At 49.2% G+C, this 24590-nt stretch overlaps 2 protein-coding genes and 1 long non-coding RNA gene across 6 annotated transcripts; 1 reads left to right on the forward strand and 2 right to left on the reverse strand.

Annotated features, from left to right (window-relative positions):
- Positions 1 to 1190: 1190 nt before the first annotated feature.
- On the reverse strand, positions 1191 to 3587 carry LOC122366545. The gene is made up of 4 exons (XR_006253908.1): positions 3501 to 3587; positions 2963 to 3078; positions 2101 to 2203; positions 1191 to 1424 (listed from the first exon to the last, which is right to left on the reverse strand). It is a non-coding gene; the product is annotated as an uncharacterized LOC122366545 (long non-coding RNA).
- A 1551-nt stretch (positions 3588 to 5138) lies between these two features.
- Positions 5139 to 14938, forward strand: LOC122366546 (intraflagellar transport protein 43 homolog). Of its 3 annotated transcripts, none has more exons than XM_043338920.1 (6): positions 5139 to 5305; positions 10559 to 10855; positions 11111 to 11245; positions 12462 to 12597; positions 13159 to 13263; positions 13732 to 14938. In XM_043338920.1, exons 2-6 carry the CDS (start codon positions 10617 to 10619, stop codon positions 13816 to 13818), a joined length of 702 nt encoding a protein of 233 aa, XP_043194855.1. In that variant the 5' UTR covers positions 5139 to 5305; positions 10559 to 10616; the 3' UTR covers positions 13819 to 14938. The 3 variants fall into 3 exon arrangements, with proteins under 3 accessions (XP_043194855.1, XP_043194856.1, XP_043194854.1); XM_043338921.1 differs by having other exon boundaries at positions 5180 to 5305; positions 14591 to 14938; XM_043338919.1 differs by lacking the exon at positions 5139 to 5305 and adding an exon at positions 10120 to 10422.
- Positions 14939 to 15063: 125 nt separating this feature from the next.
- Positions 15064 to 24380, reverse strand: LOC122366547 (translin-associated protein X-like). Of its 2 annotated transcripts, none has more exons than XM_043338923.1 (6): positions 24152 to 24380; positions 21374 to 21654; positions 21117 to 21250; positions 20657 to 20841; positions 20029 to 20209; positions 15064 to 17209 (listed from the first exon to the last, which is right to left on the reverse strand). In XM_043338923.1, exons 2-6 carry the CDS (start codon positions 21622 to 21624, stop codon positions 17028 to 17030), a joined length of 933 nt encoding a protein of 310 aa, XP_043194858.1. In that variant the 5' UTR covers positions 21625 to 21654; positions 24152 to 24380; the 3' UTR covers positions 15064 to 17027. The 2 variants fall into 2 exon arrangements, with proteins under 2 accessions (XP_043194858.1, XP_043194857.1); XM_043338922.1 differs by having other exon boundaries at positions 21374 to 21631; positions 24152 to 24369.
- Positions 24381 to 24590: the final 210 nt, after the last annotated feature.

A 24590-nucleotide genomic window follows, 5' to 3' on the forward strand; every position in this document is an offset into this window, starting at 1 on the left:
GCTACCTGGGCTATTTACCTACCTGGGCTTCCCACAGACGTAGCTTCACCTCGAAGGCAGTGACATGCGCATACATGTCGGGGAGCAGAAGATCCTTTCCTTGAAGTTTTGTGTTCAACGTGTTCAGGTGGGATTTGATGTCCGTGAGCAGTGCCAGGTCAGCCAGCCACCTGGAATCACTGAAGTTATCGGCGTATGGCGAGCTTTTCTCATGTAGGCAGCTCGCGATGTCCTGCCTGAGCTCCCAAACACGGGACAGCATGGCGCCGCGACTCAGCCAGCGTACCTCACTGAAGAACAGCAGGTCACCGTGGTGCTATTGCTACTGAACTCGGATGAACCATAATCCTAAACTGGGCTTCCGTAGGGCTCGCGGGCCGGATTGCAATGCTGGCTGCCTATCCAGGCCGCGGGCCGGACGCCGGAGCTTGGCGGGCCGCATCCGGCCCGCGGGCCGGACTTTGCCCGCCCCTGGGCGGTGTTTCACGGGACGCTGCTACCACGCTGCTATCAAATTACGCGAGCTGACGTCACACTTGCGGTAGTGTTGGAGCAATGGGCCTGTTGATGTTTCCATGGAAACCCAATTTGACACGTGTAAAAGCAGCGTGCTGCTATCACCGGTGAAACAGGGCCCAGGTCTATCTCTATAGATGGCCTTGGTCTATCTTGAGTCTATCCCCCATCGGTTCTCAACTGCTGGTTTTCTACATGGATTGGTTGTACTTGGGTTGCACCACGGTGTTTGGGCAACTCCATAACATACTCCCTCCTCTACGCTTCTCCAACCTTAGTAATCTTGCTCCAAACCATTTGTTAGTGGTTTGCGATACATTCACATTACTCTTACGGCTCACGCATTGGTGAATGAACTCAAATGCAGTGTAGGATGTTTTAATGCCTTCTAGCGCTGTCCCCCACACGCATTAACCCATTTCGCCAGTGTGACCATTTGGCTGCGTCCGCACTTTGTTGTTTTACAGTAGTGAGTAGGTTATAAAGTCCAGTTGAACATTTATCGCACAGACATTTTTAAGAAACAAATAATGCTTGGCAACTCCCAAAAAACCGTTATTGAAGGCTTGAGGGATGATACACTTCATTAAAAGCGCCTGCAAATTTCTCGACCTGCACCGCCACCACAGGTTCATGAAGGTTTTCACACAGAGCACTTCCCGAAGCACACAAACTTTACAACAGTCGTATGTATTATCGTCACCCCACGAACGGCCCCGGAGCAAAGTGAACAACATGAGAGGTCACATGGACGCAGTATATAAATTATTCCACAGCGGCCCGGCGGCCGGGCCAGCACCGCCGGCACGGAGGCGCGTCCCACCGCGGCGCGCCTGCCGCCGCCGCCGGCGGATGTGGTGGAACGTGCAGCATCTTCATCCAACAATCGGCCAACGCACTACGAGCCCCTGCAAAAGGCCAGCACAGCTCATCAGAGAGGTGTCCTCGCAACAGTCCATCGTGTAACACTGGCGTCGACAGGAAAAACAAACAAACAAAAGGCAGCAACGGGAAACATAGAGCAACACATGGGAAACACACGGCACTGACGGGAAACACGGCACCAACGGGAACACACGGTACTGACGGGAAACATACAGCAACACATGGGAAACACACGGGGCACTGACGGGAAACAAACGGCACGCACGGGAACCTAACGGCATGCACGGGAAACTAACGGCACTGACGGGAAACATACATACGACAGGGAACAAGTGGAACTGAAGGGAAACAGGTGGCACACACAGGAAACTAGCCACACTGACTAGAAAAGCACATAGCAGATCAAACAGGTTTGACTGACTGGGAACAAATGACACTGGCAGGAATGGAGGTGAATCTGTCACTGCACCATGGTAAATGGTAATCATAACAATACAACGCATTGTGTAGCATTACTAATGGCATGTTACTGGGCACAGTTGGGTAGGTACTCATTTGAATAATCACTCAAGACAACAATTCATACCATTAATAGACAGGCAATTTTACCACTTATGGATGGAAAAGGCAATGAATCAGCAGTGTGTCATCAAGACTGTTGTTAGCTTATTAACAACAGTGTTATTAGCAATTACTTACACAATGATGTTGTTGATGGGAATGTGGATGAGCTTCACAAAGAAGCCAATGAAGCCCATGATGGCAAATCCAATGGCGGTAGCAAAGGCAATCTTCTGGAATTCTGAAAACAAATGAGACTTTAAAAACGTGTAACCAAATCACACGAACATCCATTATCAAGTATAAAGGTACCAATCACTGGTGGCCTTGTGGAACTGATTATTGTCCTGCTTAGTCATGACACTCATTACATCTTCAGCATATGAAAGATCATTATCATAGGTTCAACAGATTGGACTCTATGACTACTGAGCTAAAATAGAACAGGAGGCAACATCTCTTCTAACATTTCAAGTAGAAGCTCCATAAGGATTTTTATAATGTCATAATTATGTTAGTACTTAGTAGCTAGTACCTTTATCATAATGTCACAATGTCATCATTTATGATGGCTTCATGCAGAAAATACACCACAAGAAGCTCAACTAGAAAGCTTTCTAAAGGCCTATCTAAAGTCCAAGCTTCACAAAGCTGGCAAAAAAGCTATGTTTACCCTTTGCCATTGTTAATTAGAATTCATTTCCTGCCACAGCCAAAAGTACAGCCCACTGCTGAAGTAAAGCAAGGTTCTTCCAATCTCAACAGATGGCTTTGATTGATGATATTTAGAAAGAGAGTGATCCAAAGGAAGATAGCAGAAGATGAACTTGTAGCTGCAAGGATGATGGCACTTGTAAGCTGCATTCCAAGTCTCATGGTACTTTGTCAACTTGTTCCTAAGATACAGTTGCAAAGCTAAACCACTGATGACACCTCAAATTACTCTAGTAGTGGCCGGTACCATTTCTAGACTGAAATGACAACTGGAAATTATTGTTACCTTTCCTGTCTGGCTTTGTGCACCGTTTGACAAGGCGGATGGAGTCCTTGGTGAACTGCTTTGCAGGCTCCAGCACAGCGGTAATCTGATCCATTTTGTCTTTCTAGTTTCTCAACCTGCAAAGGACAAATCATACTTAAGGGAACGAGCATCAACATAAGTACCAGTTTTCAACAAACCTATAATTTATATTGAAATAAAACCTCGCAAGTAAAAATCCAAATGGATCCCAGATGAATTATTAAAAAGCCACACTGAACTTTCCATTCATATATTAACCTTTCAGCAACCTACCACCTTGGATCACTGCGTAAAGTAGGAAGGTAGGTATACCAATACGTTGTTACTCTGCTTGGGTTATACCAATGCAATCCAAGTCAAATTCATGGGTTGTGACAAGAGCTGCACAATATCATGCATTACAACAAGTACTGGATGTAAGCTAGCCTCAAACATCCAAAATAGAAGAAAATGATGGTACTGTGATGACTGATAAATTACAGTGATTGTCGGTGTTTTTGCCTTTATCTGAACATACCTATTTATCCTTGAATAAAGACACAGAACTCCGTGAAGCTCAAAATGTGCAAGGTCAGTCGCTTTCCCCACAGCCAAGTTACAATTCGTAGCAGAATAATAACACACCCACAGTGAAACTCCAGCGAACTGCAACGTGTGTTGCCAGAGTGTACAGCTGGAAATTGGTAGCTGATTTGGTTTTATCTAGTAGCATAAAATGTAAGGATCATATAAATAGTACCTAGTTATTGGAGACTTATATCGATAAATCCATTACATTTTAATAGATTCACAGATCAATTCGGAAAATTTGATAGCACAATGCATTAAAATGAATATTTCGTCAAGCAAATGAAAATTTCATTTAGGTCAAAGTGTAGAAACTAGTACAATAGAGGGTGACGTTTCCTACTAGAATAAGGCGAGATGCTAGCGTCATCCCGTACACAACAGCATAATTCAAGGTTCACGATTCACTCACCAGATGTCCCTGTCCTGAACATGTCTAGCTTACCGCATCATGATCATCACTTTCTTTGATTTGTAACGTAAGATGATTTTCATTGAAGTCCGTACTGTACATGTGATTTTGTAAAGCAGCTTTTGACAGCAAAATTTTCTTCGTCATATCCAGGTTCAGTCTAATCTGTATGCTTCGATACCATTTCGATCTACCAGCTTTTATTTAGTAGCAGCTTACTAATCTTTCTGGCGCATCTCTTTCAAACCTAACGCAGCTTCAGTTTTTTCCGTGTTCGATAGCAACATTTCTTTATTTTTTTCATATGTCATCACTCAAATATGCCATGCAAAAAAGCTGCCCTCAGCTTTTTTAGCTTACCAACGTTGGAAATTTTCGGCAAAATAACACTTATTATGGCAAAAGAAACGTAAAAAATACTCAATTGGTCAATTTAGTGACACTTTGATTTAAACTGTCAGTTTCTATGGAAACCGAAAAGGTAAATGTGCTTCTAATAGCTTTCTTGAATAGAGCTGGAATCAAGGCTGGAATACATCAAAAACATTTCAACATAGCATTGACCAAGGCCCTATATACCAGGTAGGGTCGTCCGGCGATTCTACCTTTTCGTGACGTCAGCTCGTGACGTCATTTGGAGTCAAGTCTCGAAGCCCCGTTCAATCCCCATGTAAATGAGCGATTTTCGAAGCACTGTAGAATGAAGTCTGCACAAGATATATCAAACCTAAGTATCTTATCTGAAAGAGCAGACAATTTTCTGCAAGTTATCTATTACGTGTTTTTCGCTAAATCTTTTGATTTTTTCACAAAAGCGTAAAATGTCCCCCCATGTCTCCGCAGCCTCCCTGCCGCCGGCCGCCGCGCGGTCGCGGTAGTGTAGTGGTTAGCGTGCCCGCGCAGTATTCCAAAGGTCCCGAGTTCGAATCTATGCGGTGCGGAACTTTAATTGCAATTCCAAGCTGAATATACGCACATCCATAATAAATTATTATTCGTATAGCTAAACTGTCACCAAGCTATCCATATAAATTAACTTCACCCAAAATATCGGCAAGATTCTATTAAAATATAAATTCAAATATGGCGGCTTGGACTGCCGCGTGCGTTAGGCTCCGCCCATAGCTCCGCCCACATGCGTGACGTCATTCGTGTTAGTGGACACACGCGGAGATAGGGGACGACAAGGGCCTGGCATTGACCAACAGTGACATGTGTCACAGGCTCAGTCGGCTAGTTCTCTATATACCGTGAGTCGGCTCAGTCACAAGCTATTTATATAGACCGTGGACTCAGTGACATTTTATATCTTGAAGAGCATTTTTCATCAAGTTTGCATATAGGTAGGTAGCGCGGTCAGCGGTGTATAGACCTACACCAGTCGGGCGCACTAGGGTAATTCCGTTCCATATATAGAAACGTTTCTATATTTGGAAACGTTTCTGTATTTGAAATGTTTTTTGTTCCATATATAGAAACGCTCGTTCCATAAATAGAAACGCCAACCTTCCGGACGATTTATTTTAAAGCAAGATGCGTTATATAACTTTCTAGATGGTGGAATGCCATCTAGTGGCAACAAGGAAGCACTCAGGTGAAAATGACATGTCAATTTCGCCAAAACTTAAAACATCTATTTAGCCCAAATTAGCCAATATTCTGCCAAAAATCAGCCCAAATCAGGTTCTGGACGTCATATTTGAAGGGAAACCTTAATGGAAGTTTTTCTCTTATTCGCAATTTCTTCTACATTTTACACAAACCGGAAATCAAATCGTCGTCATTACCATGGGCCACCATGGATTTCTTCGGGCCTCCTTGCGATTATAAACTCAAATGTTGGCTTGTCACTGGTGGTAACCGTTTTGTGCGAAATTTCGCCAGAGTTTGCGAAGATCGTCAAACAGGTGAGCGTGCACCTACCGTTTCCAAATATAGAAACGCAGCGTTTCCATATTTGGAACAAGCGTTTCTATATATGGAACATCGTTTCCAAATATAGAAACGTTTCTATATATGGAACGGAATTACCCTAGTGCGCCCGACTGACACTACGCGGTTGCGTAGTGTAGGTCTATAGGTACCTGTTGTACTCTGATATTTACTGCCTGGGTGCCTTAGGTATCACAAACAATGCTCAAAATTGAGCTTTTTGCCTGTTCCATTTCAATGCCTTGGTATGTAGGTAAATCGGTATATGTCAAGTTTAGGTCCTAACTACAATTGTGACGCTGTTGATACGAATATGTAACAGCAAAAATTTTAGGTTTTAGGTTAGGTTAGGTTGTAGGTTTGTAGGTTTTAGGTTGTAGGTAGGTAGGTTTGTAGGTTTTAGGTTGGTAGGTTGTAGGTTTGTAGGTTGTAGGTTGGTAGGTTATAGGTAAGTAGGTAAGGTTAGGTCAGGTTTGATTGTTTTTTCTTTTATTTGCGAGAGATATGAGTATCATTTTTGGATTCAGGATGTCAAATAATGTAAAAATATGAAAAAACTGTCAATGAAATCTGCTTAGGACTTAAACTTGACATTTACCGGTAAATCAGTGGTAAATCAAACTACGTATTTGCTGGCAGTTAACAATTTAAACCAGGGGTGCGGAGCCAGAGCCAGCACATTTTAGCCGGAGCCAGAGCCGTGAAACAATTAAGCCCTGAGCCAGAGCCGTCAAAGAAGGGAGTGACTCCGCCTCGGGTGTGTTTTTCTCAGAGGAAAAAATTGACCTAGGGTGCGTTCGGAGAGTGCGGAATATTCCCCGTCATCGTGAAAATTCCCCGTGTTGCGTTCGGAGAGGGACATTCCATACCGCCGATTTCAAGGATCGCCGCTACTGCGCCAAGTTGAGTTCGTGGGATTTTGTTTGGGTTATTTGGTTATTTGGAACGCCACATCTATGGCAAGATGTAATAAGAATGAAGCTCTTGAAGAAAGAACAACTAGGAAAAATCACAATTATTTTCCAAAAGTCCCATCTGTACTGTGCCCCCCCCCCCCACCCCAAACACACACAACACAACACTTCAAATTATCGTTTTCATTGCTTCAGAGGACAATCACACAACTGAGTAAGCATAATCAATTGTTGGATTTGCAATAAGACTGATCAGGGTGGAAACAAACGCAAGAAATATCCATTTATGTTCAATAATATACTCACTCGAGCATACCGATGGGCGCCGCCATCTTCACGGGAACGACGCGTGAGATGCTTTTTAGATTCCGCGCTTTCCGCGTCCGTTCCGCGGAACATTCCCCGGGAATCGCTCTCCGAACGGCACATTCGGCGGAAATTTCATGCCGGCGTGGAATATTCCCCGGGAATCTGCCTCTCCGAACGCACCCCTAGCTCAGTTTGACAGTACAAGGCAGTAAAACATGTGATACGTCATAATCATTTCCTCATGGGCCCAGGGCCATCACATGAGTGAAAAAAGCTAAATACGTATCTCCAGTGTTCCACAGTATGCAATCAACCTCATTGTCAGCTCCTCCCTCCCCACGTCTACTGCATCCCCAGAGCCTGAGGACCAGTCATCAGGTGACGGCCATTGTTTTGATCAAATAGGGGATGTACTGAGTCGGACCCGGAACCGCCGGAGCGGACCATTTTACTCGGAGCCGGACTCGGACCTGCCATGACACTTCACCCGGAGCCGGAGCCGATTTTTTTTTTCTCCAGAGCCAGAACCGTCTGAAATTTCCGCGGCTCTGCATCCCATATAAAATGTCCAATAAAATGTCCATTGAATTATGAGTGCAGTTACTTAGTCTAGCATCAGAGGTTAACCCGCGCCCCACTGGGGTCTGCGTATAACGCCCCCTCCTAACTCCGAAACTATGGGGCCGATCGTCAAAATTCGAACGGAGTCTGATCTAGCCCCAGAAAAATTGCTGAGTGAAACCTAATTTCATTGACCTCGAGGTCATCGATGACGTCACAGGCCAGGCCAAAGTGAAAATTATCGATAATTGGCTTGTTCGCATTTTGGGCTCTGGCCGCCATCTTACAAGTCAGATCAGGCTCATTTTTGGTTTACACACTCATGAACAGATGCTTTAATACCCTGAAGGTACCAAACTTGTACTTCGATCTTCAGGTCAGGTCAGGGTCAGGTCATCACAGGTTACAGAAATCTTGTGTCATGCATTGGTCACATGACACATGTTTTATGGTCTATTTAGGCCATAGATCTCGAATTCGATGTCGTTTTTGTCATTCGAGTTCATTTTGAGTTGAATTTAGCTTAGGTCAGGCCACTTTCAGGTCAAAAAAGGTCAAATTTTAAAAGTTGATTTTTTTAAAATAAAAATGTGTCTATCGGATGCAGTTTGAGCTCAGAAACACGATGGTCTTATTTATATTGGTGTACGAGGTCAAATACGCACTGAAAAATTGATTTGAAAAAATTTATAATCGTGGAATTTTTGCTATAATGTGTATAACTTGGCCATTTTTGAAGACATCTGGCTAACACCTGCTAGAGTAAGTCATAAGCATTTATTTTTTCACATATTCCGTTTTTTTTCTCGAAAAGTCAAAAACTTTTTGAATAAAATATAAAAATGTAAATTTTAGATTTTAGTGTATAATATTTCCAAAATTTTCAAAATTTTCAAAATCCGAAATAGCAGTTTGATCGCGCAATCTGTTTTGAGTCCTCTCAAGCAAAGAAATTGGGTCTAGCTTAAAAACTGAGCGCTTGGGAGCGATTGCCGTGGTTCAATGTTTTGCGTCGATATCGGCAGAACATGACGTCACTCTGACGTTTATTCCGGCCGACCTATGGTAGCTACGAAGTTCATATTTTGACACAAGGTGTCAAATTGATGCATCCAAAGGTACTGAAAGTTTGGTTTCGATACGTCAAGCGGCTTAGAAGTTATTGCAGAAAAACGCGAGTGGTGGGGCGCGGGTTAACCCTATTCTGGGCGGGGGGCCTTAAAGGCCCCCCGTCAGGTTTTTCTTGTGCCATTGCTAAACGCCGCAAGACTGAAAGCTCATACTCGGTGACTTTTTCTAAACATTCATTGCGCACATTTTGACAAAAACAAGTTGCCGGGTCAGGTCAGGTCAGGTCACCAAAGGAGGTGTGTTGACCCCACCTCGGAAAAGTTTGCAACCACGCCAGAGCTAGAGTTTTTGACTGATCAATTTCTTCTCTTCAGGTTTTAGTTAGGGTACCAGTATGTGCAATTTGTATATCTCAGAATTTTTATATCTGTGACCTGAGGTCAGGCCAGACTTGTGACCTTTACATTGCAAGCCTATATGGGAAAATATTGGAATGCTTCCTGCTTCGTGTAAACGAGTCAAAACCACCCAATTCTTTCAGTATTATGAAAGATTATCTAATCGGTGATGATCCTGGTGCCGCTTATTGACAGGGGCACCGGGAAAGGTCATCGGAGGTCATGTGACGTCATAAATCGTTTTTTGTCAATAAATCACGACATGATGGCGCTAAAGACTTGTAAGTGGTACCAAAGTGCTCGCCTGGTCAAGGCGCGTCATTTGGTATGCGGCATGACCATACCCCACAACCTCATTGGTGAATGACCTGACCTTAATATCTGGTCAAATTTCATATTGACCTGTGAAGATCATCGCATAGGTACTTAATTCGAATCGCCTCGACGAGAGCAACAAAAATGAATTAATTTTAAGTCTCTATGTTTCTTAGTTCAAAAGTTATATTAGTAACTAATTTCAAAACATTTTATCGTTGATGACCTCTGGTGACCTCAATATTGACCTGACCCGAAAACGACTTTGTAAAAGTTGTAGATCTTTAAGCGACCTATCAAACGCCGTTTGCCGTTTGTCGCTCCGATGCGTGCTTTTTGAGATATGAAGGGGGGGGGGGGCGAAAAGGCCCCCGCCCAGAATCGAGCCTTTCAGAGCCCGCCCGGAATAGGGTTAATGCGAAATTAAGATAGAATGTAGGTTTTTGGTACCTAACTACCCTACCACTATTCAGACATCAAATCATGTTACGCAGCAAACAAGCTGAATCATTTATTCCTCCTTATAAGTGCGGATGCAACCCAGAAATTGAGCATGTCCAATTTCTCAGTGCAGCCTTCTAAGCTGGTGGGGCAGGGGATTATTTGATTGGGTGATGCTGGAGAAGTGGATCTAAAAGAGGTGCCACGCAGGGCTGCGGAGTCGATGGATTTTCGGCGACTCCGACTCCGGCTTTCGAAAACCAACTCCGATTCCGACTCCGACTTCGGGCAGAACTGTCGACTCCGACCGACTCCAACTCTCGACTCCGACTCCGCAGACCTGGCACGGCTGCGGAGTCGACGGATTTTCGGTGACTCCGACTCCGATACCGGCTCGGGCTTCCAAAATCGACTCCGACTCCGATTCCGGTCACAACTGTCGACTCCGGCGGACTCCGACTCCAACTGCGACTCCGCAGCCCTGGTGCCACGTCTCTGTTTCGGACAGGCCGCCATCAGGCACGTGACAGAATGCCTCATGTTAATTTGATTCCCCCAAGCCTGATAGATGACAGAGCAATGAAGTTTCTCATATTATGCAATGTGGACTGGTAGGTAGGTAGCTAAGTATTGACTTTTGAGTGTGCCTTTCCAGGCCTGTGCTGTGTGTGAGAAGCCATTTGTCTACCCGCTGCTCCGGACTCCTGTCTGCAATGGGGGACCCGCTGGACGACCTGGATGACATCCTGAGCAGTCCGCAGAGCCGGCCACGCACCAGCTACCTGGCGCCGTCCTCGGAGCCGCGGCCGGCCACCTCGGCGCCGCCGCGGCCGCGCCAGGAGGTCACCGGCTGGGGCGACGCGCCGCCGCCCGGCTCGCCGGCCCCGGCGTCCGGTCCGCCGGTGGGCCGCCGTCAGAGGTCCGGCTTCCAGGACCCGGTCACCACCTCCAGGTACAGAGTCGGCTGGACTACGCTGGACATTGCGGGGCAGATAGCTGCCCGCTGGCTCTGGCTCTGCCGGCATTTAGACACCCTCATTTGTTCGTACAAATGTATTCAATTAAGCAAAAATGGGAATCGGTTTAGACTTTGTCGATGTCCGCTGCAGCTGACCCTGTGAATCGACATACGCTGTGGAGATGCCTGGTCACCGTGTAAAGTCGATCTTTTCATCGGCCTTTGTGCCGACCGGCGGCCCGTTCGCAGCGCGCCGGAGCCGAAGCCGTTGGCCAAGCCTCGTCCGGCGACATGGGACGACGAGGACGCGGTGCTGCCTATGATCCCCGACCTGGAGGAGGTGCAGGAGGAGGACCTGGCGCTCCAAGTGGCCGCCGCACCACGGTCAGTCAGCGGGGGTACGGGGTACCAGAGGGTCCTGAACTGGGGACCTGATTAGAGACCTAAACTGGGGACCTGGCGCTCCAGGTGGCCGCCGCACCACGGTCAGTCAGCAGGGGTACCACGGGGACCTGAACTGGGGACCTGAACCAGGGACCTGGCGCTCCAGGTGGCCGCAGCGCCACGGTCAGTCAGCGGGAGTACCACGGGGACCTGAACCGGGGACCTGGCGCTCCAGGTGGCCGCCACACCGCGGTCAGTCAGCGGGGGTACGGGGTACCACGGGGCCCTGAATTGTGGACCTGAACCGGGGACCTGGCGCTCCAGGTGGCCGCCGCACCACGGTCAGTCAGCGGGGGTAACACGGGAACCTGAACTGGGGACCTGATTAGAGACCTAAACTGGGGACCTGGTGCTCCAGGTGGCCGCAGCGCCACGGTCAGTCAGCGGGGGTAACATAGGGACCTGAACCGGGGACCTGGCGTCCCAGGTGGCCGCCGCACCACGGTCAGTTAGCGGGGGTAACACGGGGACCTGAACTGGGGACCTGGACCGGGGACCTGGCGCTCCAGGTGGCCGCAGCGCCACGGTCAGTCAGCGGGGGTAACATAGGGACCTGAACCGGGGACCTGGCGTCCCAGGAGGCCGCCGCACCACGGTCAGTTAGCGGGGGTAACACGGGGACCTGAACTGGGGACCTGGACCGGGGACCTGGCGCTCCAGGTGGCCGCCGCACCACGGTCAGTCAGCGGGGGTACGGGGTACCACGGGGTTCTGAACTGGGGACCTGATAGAGACCTAAACTGGGGACCTGGCGCTCCAGGTGGGCGCCGCACCACGGTCGGTCGAACTACTTGTAGCAGTTTGACCCGGCCGGTCCTGTCAAGATTACTGGATCACTGTGTGTGATGGGAATATACCGTTTTTATGTAGTCCTTTGGTTCCATGCTGTTATTCTCAGTACGTTTTCCGCGATTATTTGGATGGCTGTCTTTCTCGCTCACATTCTGCTGGTCACAAAGATGAGGTGCTATCGCGGTCTTATGCACCACCTGCCTTTCCCCAAATATCTCCCTGTATTTGTATTTGTATTTGTATTTACATTTAAGAGCGATCCACATACGATGTGCGTGGCGATTACTGCCCTGCACCCCTTGCCTCCCCCAGTCCCGCTCCCGGCCACCCTCTGACGCGCCCGCCATATCTGCGCGTCGGACAGGGCGCGGGTGAACCGGGTGGTGACCATGCAGGAGCTCAATGACGACCTGTTCAAGCACCCCACCTTCATGGCGCTGGAGGACATCGACCTGCGGCTGCTGACGCGCGCCCTCACCGAGCCGGCCGACGTGCAGGAGGTCGGTGGGGCGACACGGCAGACAGTGGGGCGCAATGGGACAGGGGGAGACGGTGTTCATTGTTTCTTTAACCAAAATTCGAAACGCATAACTAGTTTTCTGTCTATTTTGAATTGCAATTTTCCTTCTCTGGGTGTGGGACGTGCAGTGTAACAGTGTTGGATCCCAGCTGACCTGACCTGACCTGACCTAACACCCCTCAGCCGGACCGGCCCTGGGTGTGGGACGTGCTCTGGGGTCCCAGTGACCTGACCTGACCTGACCTAACTCTCCACAGCCGGACCGGCCCCGGGTGTGGGTGGGGCGTGCTGTGGGGTCCCAGTGACCTGACCTGACCTGACACTCCCGCAGCCGGACCGTCCCTGGGTGTGGGACGTGCTGTGGGATCCCAGTGACCTGACCTGACCTGACACTCCCGCAGCCGGACCGACCCTGGGTGTGGGACGTGCTGTGGGATCCCAGTGACCTGACCTGACCTGACACTCCCGCAGCCGAACTGGCCCAGGGTGTGGGGCGTGCTTAGGGGTCCCAGTGACCTGACCTGACCTGACACTCCCGCAGCCGGACCGACCCTGGGTGTGGGACGTGCTCTTCACGGAGGTTCTCTCAGAGGTTCAACAGGACGAGGACTCTGATGACGGCGCAGTGGACCTGCCGACACCAAAGGTAGGTCACGTGACACCCTACACTGCCTATAGCCGTGATGCTGCCGTTTAGCTGTGCCTTGGCATTCATTGTGTCTGGCGTTGACCGTAGTAGCTCAGGATCGGACGCAGTTGCCTCGCCTGTATTAGGAGCATGTAGAGTGTACTATTTGATAGAAACGCATCAGATGAATGTTCGATCCTGTAGAAAGACGTCATTGCTCCGTGTGTGTAGCTGAGTAGCAGTGATTGTATGTTGACCTGTTGTGTAGGTAGCGTCGTTTTGAATGTGCAGCTACTTCCCAGCTGTTAGTGACCAGTATAACACATAAGTGTCTGGGCCGCCGTCTGTGTTAGTTCGATTTGCCGCACCGGTGCGGTCACCGGAGCCTGGGTCCGGAACCGTAGCCGCCCGCTGACGGGTCCGGGTCTGGTCTCTGCCCGGAGCCGCCCGCTGACGGGTCCGCCGTCGGCCGCCGTTCTGTTCCAGTCTCGAGCCTCTGCGCGCGGTCGACGCGCCGCCTCTGGTCGCCTGCCGAACTCGGCCAAACCGCGCGGTCAGCCGGCCGGCCTGTGAGGGTCCGACCGGGAGCCTCAGACGGCGGCCAGCGGCCGGCTGTAACACCCCACGGCAGGACAGCGCGCCGCGAGCGGCACCGCGGCCGACGGCCGTCAGCTGACGGCAGTCCGTCACCTGACAGAGGAGATCGTCCTGACGGCAGTCTGTCACCAGCTGACGGCTGGACGAAATTACCGATATGTCGGCCTCGGGACGCTGGGACCGCGGTAGTCGCCATCATTTCAACGAATATTGGCCTTCTGAATTGCCTTGCAGGAGCAGCTTGTAACTAAAAAAATGAAGCTGTTACTTACCGGACGATGCCTCCGTTGCCATTTTTCTAGTCGATCTGTGCACTGCATGTCCTGCCCACAGCACATAATGTGCCTTCAATGTGATGCTGCTACTCAGCTGTTGCCTTTATCGTGTTTTATCATGCACCTAGTCACGGCGGCTGGCCATTTGTCAGATATTGCGTCATTTTTTTTTGTGATGTAAAGCAGATCTGTTTGACCTGTTCCTATTTGTCCTTAGAGTGGTAGAAGCTGACATAATTTTACGCTGCATGCTTGTTGCAAAAATGATGCGATCTCTTTTACAATTAAAAGCTAGTTGCGCACATTTTATCGCATCATCCACATTCATTGATATTACAATAATCTAGTCAAATCTATAACTGTCGTGCTGGCTATGGATAATCGTATGCGATGCAGAATCGTTAGTTTATTTTATGCCTTCGAACTGTCAATTTCCTGCCGTCTAGTGACCCCACTCGCGCTCACGTGTCCAGGCTGCGTGGGTTCACAGCGGCTACCGGCCCTTCTGAGTCGGAGGAGGTCGCTGCTGGTCACCGCACTGCTAACCCAGCCAGCTAGTCTGCCATCAGCTCCACGGCTCCGTCCGCGCGGTTGTATGAATGGGTGCGATTGCCAGTCGTGGTCTCCGTCATACTCTAGACTCTGTTCCGAGCCGTTAGGTCCAGGTTTGGAACGTCGCGGCAGGCAGGTCACAGCGGCACCCCAGTGTGTCACCGAAGCGTGTCGTGTTGATCTGTTCACGCGTAAGTCATTCCGAAGCACGTCCTGTGATAGTGTATCGATTCCGTCCATATCTGTCACCAATACACAGCACATCTGAGTGGACGAGTGAACTGTGAACCGAAGGGCCGTCCGAGGCGGAAGAAACGGGACCGACGTGGGTCAAGCTGAAAATAGCTACATTGAAGGAACGTCTGTATAAAAATTCCATCTCGCGAAACAACTATAAAAACCCAAAGAAATTATATTTGTCAAAACCTCACTCGACAACACTAAATAGAAAACTGGGCTACAGCACAAACACCGAAATAGCATCGCAAACGTTGCTATCAAAGCACAGAATGTACAGGGTGTCCCATAAGTTCGTTCTCACCTTTTATTTGCATGTAAAACATAGTACATTGCGTTTTGATATGTTTATAACCCCTCAATGTGCTCCCCATTTCATAGGCAAACACATGAATACATGCTGCGACATGCCAACCGGCATGTTTGGCAGCATAGCAGGCTTGAAGTTAGCGCAGACTGACTTGGCATGCGCCGTGAGCTCCTCAATGCTGGAACACCGCTTCGCTTCGACGAGCCTCGATTTCAATATTCCCAACACATTTTTATGAAATTTGGATCCGATGAGTTGCCTGGGATGTGATCTTGCCACACACGCCTATCACAGTTTCCTGGCACTGCTTTTATGCTTTGCTTGACCTCTGCACTGATGCACTGTCTTGCTTGAAGATGGGCCTACGACCTCCCGGATGCCATTTTCTACTAAAAAAATGTGGTCATACTTGCGGTTCAAGTTAAGCTAGAAAGCTGAAACTCCTCCTAGATCTTCTTGGAGAAGCATTCTGCGTCCCAAGACTGTTTCTGGAGCATCATTCGCAACGTGATCAGTGTCTGGACGCATATTGACCCACATTACCGTGACCCTGGCCTTTTGCATAGGAATAAAGCTGAATGACACAAAGGCCTTTTCCGTCGCCCATATGGGACCGTTTTGGGGTTTGGACGGGTGTTTTATCTCGAGCACGGACTAGGTAGTCCAGATGACCACATTGATGTCATCGACCCTCCAGTTTTTTTTAGCCTCAGGCATAACGAAACACATGTTTGGCCATTTTAAGACGTTTTTGACTGTTTTGAGCCCTCCGGTAAGTAGAGCTTAAGTCACCTTGAGTTAGGTACCCCGAAATGATACTCTTAGACAGCTGGCAATACATCCTGAAAAGCCTGTTTACCAACTTTCTAACGCTAAGACCTTTTTGACGGCCATTTTGGCGCCACACAGTTTTGGCCACATGGCTCACTCGTGAAATCTGACAAAAAAGAGCATAAACTTGCAGCGATTGACTCCCGACAAATCATCGGCGTCACTTGTTGACTGTGCGTCCAGTTAGCGATAGACATTGGCTACATACTGGATGGCCTCAATCACCCTCAACCGTCGTGAATGGCCCAGTGCGGTCTAAATACCGAGACGTTCCCGTATCAGAGACCTCTATGTTGCGGCGTAAGCCGTCTCCAAAGGAAGTGAACTCTCTGGCAAAAAATATTTTGTCTAGACGAATTAGTTACCGTGGAGCACATTCACAGTTGCCATGGCAACCCCAAAAGCTCAGTTACAAAATAAATTAAGCGTGGCTTTAAATAAGAGAGCCTCTTAAAGAAAAATTTAGGTGAGAAGGAACTTATGGGACACCCTGTAGAAGAAGCATCACAGTCGTCCGCTTCTGATACCAGAAGCAAGGGTGAGAGTTCTTCCGCCTCTCCTGGTGGGCCGCAGTGCAATGGGACCGCCTCTGTGGCAGTATTCACAATCACGATTTAAGGGTAGGGGTAGGAGTAACGGGTAACTGGCTATTTTTGTGGCCGTATTCACAAACCAAGTTTACCCCTGGTGGTCGCCCGGCGCCACGCAGACGGCACCGCGCAGGCCAGGTGCGGATACGGCCACTGGAGTGTACCCTGGGGTCGGCGGCGGGCCCACGTCACCTTCCAGTGGCTCCGTCCTCACACAGAGTCCGCACAGCTCCACGGCCATCAGCCCCCAGACCAGGCACTGCCCGCACACCCGGTGAGACTCGTGTACGAGCCGCCGCGTCGACTCGCACGATCATACCGTGCCGGCGGCCCACTGCGGCGCCCCCCCCCCGCAGCCCCGAGCAGCCGCCCGACTGTCCACTCGCCCGACTAGTCGGCGGCGTAGTCGTCGTGCGCGCCGTAGTCGTCCGCGGCCGAGAACACATCGGCCAGCATGTGCCGTGGGATCTCCTCCCCGCGAACCTTCAGCTGGTAGCAGGCGTTCTCGACCTTGGTCAGACTCTGCCGCAGCGTGGCCAGCTTGCGCGTGATCTCGCGCGGACCGGTGTTACCTGCCGGAGACGGCCGCGCGGGAACTGTTAGAGCCAGGGCTAAGGAGTCGGACTCGGAGTTGGAGCCGGTCGGAGTCGACAGTTCTGCCCGGAGTCGGAGTCGGTCGGAGTCGATAGTTCTGCCCGGAGTCGGAGTTGGAGTTAACGCCGCATGGATCAACGTCATGCACTGAACCCTAATTTGGTTGACGATACTGCGGTCGAAATTAGATTTTGTTGAAAAAAGTGCTGCTGTATTGGACGAACGTTTTCAGCGAAAGAAGTAGAAGGCGGTGAATATCCCAGAACCTGCTTTCTAATTCTTGTAACGCAAAGCCTTGGAACGCACAAGGGATCGTTAACCCGGCAGTTGCTGGGGTATTTCGCCACCCACCGTTTGCTGGGGGGGGGGGCGTTAAACGCCCCCAGCCGATAACTCGAGAACCAATAGGCGCAGCGAAACGCACGAGGCGGCAAACGAAAGAGCGCGACGAGACGCTTCAGATGAGTACTTTAAAGTTGAATTTTGAGGTCACAGGTCGGGTCAAGGTCAGGTCAAACACCTGAAATCGGGCTTTCAGTAGCATGGACTTCAGGACTTCGCAATGGGCGCCTCTCGTCACAAACTCTGTCAAAACGGTGCACAATCCATCATATAAGGCCTACAAGAGTGTCCGCTCCATGTAGGGGTCAGTCAAGCATAGGTCAGGGTCAAGGTCAGGTCAACCGGGTAGGCACATATCCCCGAAAATCAAAACTGATATTCGCAGCCTGTGACACATGTTTTATGGGTAATTTGGGGCGTAGAACACGATGGTGACATTCATTTTATCATATGTGTACGTGTTTGGCTAAAAAAGTTCAATTTAAGAAATGCATGTATCATGGTCGTGAAGTAGTCACGAGAAATTGCAAAGATTCAGTTCAAGATTTTGGAAAATGCGGAACGATAATCAATAATTGAAGATAGCCATTTGATTGTTCATGGTATTGGCAGTCTAATGGCATTTACGGCATGTCTGTATGTCTATTCTGTGATTTTATATGATTTTTTGAACATATGCCGTTTTTGGTCGAAAACTCAGAAATCATGACGTCACTAAAACCTCGATATCCCAAAAATTTTCCAACTGATTTTTTTGAAACTTTGTCACAATAAACTTCAATCAATTCCCTACAGGTACCCAAAATTTGGCGCGCCTGCGGCGCACCGTTTTTATGCTATGGCCCGGCGAAAAAAAGTGGGGGCGTTTAACGCCCCCCCCCCCAGCAACTCGCGGGTTAAAGGCAAGATAAAAACATCTCCATTATGAACTTCAATACCATAATATGGATTTTAATAGAACCGCCCGGACTCAGAGTAGGAGTTGGAGTGATTTTTGAAGTCGGAGTCGTAGTCGGAGTCACTTTAACCCGCGAGTTGCTGGGGGGGGGCGTTAAACGCCCCCACTTTTTTCGCCGGGCCATAGCATAAAAACGGCGCGCCGCAGGCGCGCCAAATTTTAGGTACCTGTAGGGAATTGATTGAAGTGTATTGTGACAAAGTTTCAAAAACATCGGTCGGCAAATTTTTGAGATATCGAGGTTTTAGTGACGTCATGATTTCTAAGTTTTCGACCAAAAATGGCATATGTTCAAAAAATCATATAAAATCACAGAATAGACATACAGACATGCCGTAAACGCCATTAGACTGCCAATACCATGAACAATCAAATGGCTATCTTCGATTATTGATTATCGTTCCGCATTTTCCAAAATCTTGAACTGAATCTTGGCAATTTCTCGTGACTACTTCACGACCATGATACATACATTTCTTAAATTGAACTTTTTGAGCCAAACACGTACACATATGATAAAATGAATGTCACCATCGTGTTCTACGCCCCAAATTACCCATAAAACATGTGTCACAGGCTGCGAATATCAGTTTTGATTTTCGGGGATATTTGCCTACCCGGTTGACCTGACCTTGACCCTGACCTATGCTTGACTGACCCCTACATGGAGCTGACACTCTTGTAGGCCTTATATGATGGATTGTGCACCGTTTTGACAGAGTTTATGACGAGAGGCGCCCATTGCGAAGTCCTGAAGTCCATGCTATTGAAAGCCCGATTTCAGGTGTTTGACCTGACCTTGACCCGACCTGTGACCTCAAAATTCAAATTTAAAGTACTCATCTGAAGCGTCTCGTCGCGTTCTTTCGTTTGCCGCCTCGTGCGTTTCGCTGCGCCTATTGGTTCTCGAGTTATCGACTGGGGGCGTTTAACGCCCCCCCCCCCCCCAGCAAACGGTGGGTGGCGAAATACCCCAGCAACTGCCGGGTTAAAATCCATCGACTCCGCAGCCCTGATAAGAACACCGTACTGGAGTCACCCACCGTCACGTACACCGTACTGGAGTATCTAATCGTCACATACACCGTACTGGAGTCACCTACCGTCACATACACCATACTGGAGCCACCTACCGTCACATACACCGTGTTGGAATCACTGACCGTCACAGCACCGTACTGGAGTCATTGACTGCAATTGTCAGTGACCGTTACAAACACTGTACCAGAGTCACGGAACTGCTCGATACAGAACACGTAAAATAGTCCAGCCGATATGACATTTCATGAAAGCTCACTGACTGTTTTATGATATGTACCAAGACTGCGGGCATATGCCTTATTGCCTTATTACCCCTTTATCGCTATCCAAGACGTCTATCAGTGCGGTTAGCACAGAAGATGCCATAAAACGACAAATCCTGTCAAATCCGGTAATAGATAACAGGCTATGATACCCGGCACCCCACCCCGGCCGGCGCCGGTTCGCCCCACCCACCGATGTTGACGAATCCCTCGTGGATGGTGCGCAGCAGGGCACAGAGCCGCCAGCACTCCTCCAGCTGGCCCGAGCTGACCGAGCTGATGCAGCGGCGCATCAGCTCGCCCGTCAGGTCGGCCAGACCCAGCACGTACTCGTGGTAGGGCAGCGGCAGCCGCAGCGGGTCGCCCACCTCGCCCTGGCGCAGAGAGACGGGTTAGCACAGCGGTAGGGGGACGGTGGCGATGGGGATGTGTAGAACAGCTGCGAGGCCATGCGGGGGTCGATGGAGACTGGCACCCAAAGGCAGTCAGGACTGGGCACGGCATATGGGGCGGAGACCCCGGCGGGACGGCCCCTATAGGCACTGACGACAGTAGCTACCACCCCGCCCCGTACCTTGTATCATGACACCCACCCCGCCCGGTACAGTCTCGGCGGCACCCACCCCGCCCGGTACACACAGTCTCGCGGCACCCACCCCGCCCGGTACATACAGTCTCGTGGCACCCACCTCTCCCGGTACATACAGTCTCGTGGCACCCACCGCGCCCGGTACATACAGTCTCGTGGCACCCACCTCTCCCGGTACATACAGTCTCGTGGCACCCACCCCGCCCGGTACACACAGTCTCGCAGCACCCACCTCTCCCGGTCCAGTCTCGGCGGGCGGCGGCGGCTCGCCGGCGGTGGTGGAGGGCTCGGCCCCTGACGCCGGCTCCGCACTCCCCCCGGGGTATGTCAGGCGCTGCTGCACCTCGGCGCAACTGATCACTCGGTCGTTGAGTAGGTAGTGGTAGAAGGAGAGCGCCTCAATGTACTCCTGCAGGCCTGTTAAACGCACGGAACGGCCGTAAGGCAATGAGTAGGTCAGTTCACGTTGACGGGTGCGTGGTAACTGGTAACACCCATTTTGCAGAGCGCTGGTAGGTGCAGCAACTCGCTAATAACATCAACCACCAAAAGGCTCGCTAAGGATGAATGAATGTTACAAATATGACAAATCACGAATATTAAAGTACCATAAGTATAGCAAACACGGTGGTGTTCCACAGTTCACGCAGCATACGGCCCCGCAGCGCAGCTGACTACCCGTCCGGCCTCACCAGGGCTGATGGCGCGCAGGTACAGGTACGGGTCGTGGCCGGCCAGCTCCTCGGCAATCTGGCGCAGCGTGCCGCCCTCCAGCTGACGGAACCGTCCGGCCGCCTCCTCTAGAACCTGCCGGTCCTGCTCCTCACTGCCGGGCGGGACAGAGCAGGCGCGGTGTCGGGTGCAGTCAGACTCGGCTACACCAACCCACGTCCCGTAACAGAGCTAAATAGGCCACAACAAATCCACCATCGCCCTGAGTTCCACCCACCTCGTCACCCTGTGCAGCATGAAGATGATGCGCTTGCTCTCGATGGTGACGTCGCGGCTCTTCTTGACCAGCCGCTCGTAGAGGTCGTGCTTGCTGTCCAGCTGGGAGGCGAAGCCGCGAAACATGGCCGTCACGGGCGTGTCGTCCGCGGCCGGCTCCGGCTTGGGCTCCGGCGGACGACGCTCGCCGCCGTCACCATGGCGACTGTTGCCTTGACGACCACCCCGGTGGCGGGGACGACCAGAACTCATGATATTTCTGAAAACAAGAGATTTTACAAACTACTCACAATTAGAAAAACTTTGAAAAATGACTTTAAACATGATGTTGTTTCACTAGCCTACAAGCATGTGCTGTTACTTGTTAGTTTGAAACTCATGCTACACTTGATTTTAGTAGGTAGGTATTACTTGCCAGGACAGGTAAGCTGCTCAATCGTCAGTTAATGGAAATGATGGAAACATACCACTTAGGTACCACAAATAATATTTTTTTTTGCACTTAAAATGATTTTTTTGTGTGTGCTCAAAATGATCAGAAAAGAGCATAATAAATATTTTCAAAAATAATTTGATTGTTTTCATAAATAAAGAACTATATTCCAATTTCCATCTTTGGTAGAGGCTAAATGGTGTTTGCGGGGGAAGCTTATTACGCATTGGCCGATCAAATTGCATAGTTCAAATTTTAAATTCAAAAACCAACTTATGCTGATTGGCAGCGCTGGCCTCTGCAACAGGTGGCTGCATCATTGGCATTCTTCAGTATGGCACACTAAATTTCTGCACAAGGCACTGATCTCAGTGTGAAAAATGGAATAACTTCCTTTGCCTAGGGTGATCATTGGGCTTTGTGCTGTTAAAGCTCCTCATTTGTGCTACAGTGCTAGTCTCAGCTCAAGGTAGGTACAAAATTGGGTATTCCAGTTCAAAATCCCATGTTAAAATGGTATATTTCCTTTAAGTGGTCAATAATTTGTGTTATGCACTTCCAGTGTTGCCATGATTGAGATAGATTGAGCTTCCCTGTTAGGATTGAGCAGAGTTTACCCTTTATACTGTAGCATCAGTATACCCAATATCTACCCCAGATTCAGTAACGGCGGAACACCTTCAATTAACCCTCGCACGACCAGGCCATTTCTCATAACACGAACGACCAGGGGGGGGGGGGTTGTTACGTCCCCCCCCCCTGGCGTTTCGAAACGGAAGGTCGTAGAGCTTAGCGGAAAAAACCAACGGATTGCTCTCAACGAGATCTCGCGATTGGTGGTATATTTTTTGGTCCTAGGTCAACATTTGACCTACTTATGACCGGTCAAAGGTCAAAATTTCCGAAAAAATCAAACTTTTTCAACTTTCCGCGGCGATTGCGGCAAAACGGTGGGAGATATCGACTTTAAACCTTCACTATCGTGTTCCTTGATCAATTCTCTATCGTTTGGTATGTATTTCGTTTCCCTAGCTCTAAAAATGGCGCGTTGGGAGCGCCGGAAGTCGGCAAGGTCACAGTCGGCGGCAGAAATTCGAAAAATCAAAATTTAAATTTTTGAAATCTGATTGTATTTTTTGATTTGGGAGGTCCATTTGCTCCCTATAGAAGCTAATATTGCTGCATATTCCCATTGAGGTGACAAGAATTAGCAAAATAGTGGTTCGGGCGCTTTTCAAAAATAGTACCGGACGCTGTTCCACTTGTGACGTCATAGCTCCGTGACCTGACCTGACCCGGTCAATTTTCTTGCACCACACGATAGCCAATGCTTGCCCCAACATGCATGGGAAGTTTCATCATGATCCATCAAACAATGTGGGTATCACCGGCAGAAAACCTAGGGATTCGGCGCACACGCTTGGTAACTGTCGGCCGGAGGCTGTACCTCTTATGACGTCATAACTCCGTGACCTGACATGACCCGATCAATTTTTTTTCGGCAAAAGATGCGCAAAGGTTGCCCCAGAGGGTATTGAAAATTTCAGCCCGCTACGACAAGCCGTTTAGCGTGCACTTCGAAAAAACCTCAGGGGGGGGGTTGATACAACCCCCCCCCAGGCGTTCTAGGGTTAAGGGGGGCACTGCCGACTTTTGGTCCCATTCTTTCTATGCAACACCCATAGGGCTAATGTTAAAATGCCAAAATCAAAGGGGGGCACTGTGCCCCAGTGCCCTCCCCGTTCCGCCGCCGGCATTAGTAGAGCAGACATCACACGAAGGTTTTCCAACCAAGGAGAGGCGCTGTGGGTTGTAGGGTAGGTTTGTAGGTTTGTAGGTTGTAGGTTTGTAGGTTGTAGGTTAGGTTAGGTCAGGTTAGGTTAGGTTAGGTTAGGTTAGGTTTGTTTAGGTTTTGTTAGAAAGAAGTACAGTCCACAGCAGAAGTAATGTGGGGTTTCAGTCATGGGTATGTTCTGCCTCTGAAGCTTTGGAACAATTAGCCAGACTACAATAAAACTTTGAATGTAGCTTATATGTATCATCACCCTTGCAGCTGCAACTTTAGCTATTGACATCTTCTTTTCGATCACTCCGCTTTAAACAATCGCCAGTCAAAGCCAACCGTTGAGATTGGTAAAACCCTACATTACTTTAGCGGTGGGATGTACCTCCAGGCATAGCGCCTCTCCTTGGTTGGAAAACCTTCGTGTGACGTCTGCTCTACTGATACCCCGCCGCCTATGCCCAGATTGTTATTCTCACATAATGCATAGTGATAAACTATGGTCTATGACCGTCATTATTTAACAGAAAAATTTAAAATACCTCAAAATAATAGGTACATACCTAAAGGAATCGGTCGTCAATACTACCCAACACAAGGCCAAGATACCAGCAACAATCGAGAATTATTTTTGCAGCCGCACCAAGGCTATAAGCCGCAGGGTATATCCACAGTGTACATAAATAGGTATATCGGCTATATATGGCCTTGGGTATATCAATATTGATATAGAACAACATAAACCGCACTTCTCCTTCTTCGTGGATTAGGGCGCGTAGCCGTCAGGCTAACATAAACCAGGGTATATTGAGTGAAGGGTAGGACGAACTTTGGTAGGAATTTCTAGTATAACTACTAGAAAACCTACTATATGTGGTCGGGACTAGCAAAAAGTTAGTTCAAACTAGAATATGGTAGCGCTTATGGTTGGCAGTCGTGACGCGCACGTGACATTCATTTCTTAAATTTCAGGTTTTAGGGGCCGATTAGTGGGCAGATACA

This window comes from Amphibalanus amphitrite, unplaced genomic scaffold, assembly GCF_019059575.1.
Source record: "Amphibalanus amphitrite isolate SeventyFive unplaced genomic scaffold, NRLGWU_Aamphi_draft 000815F_arrow, whole genome shotgun sequence".
In the NCBI taxonomy this organism is placed as follows: domain Eukaryota; kingdom Metazoa; phylum Arthropoda; class Thecostraca; order Balanomorpha; family Balanidae; genus Amphibalanus; species Amphibalanus amphitrite.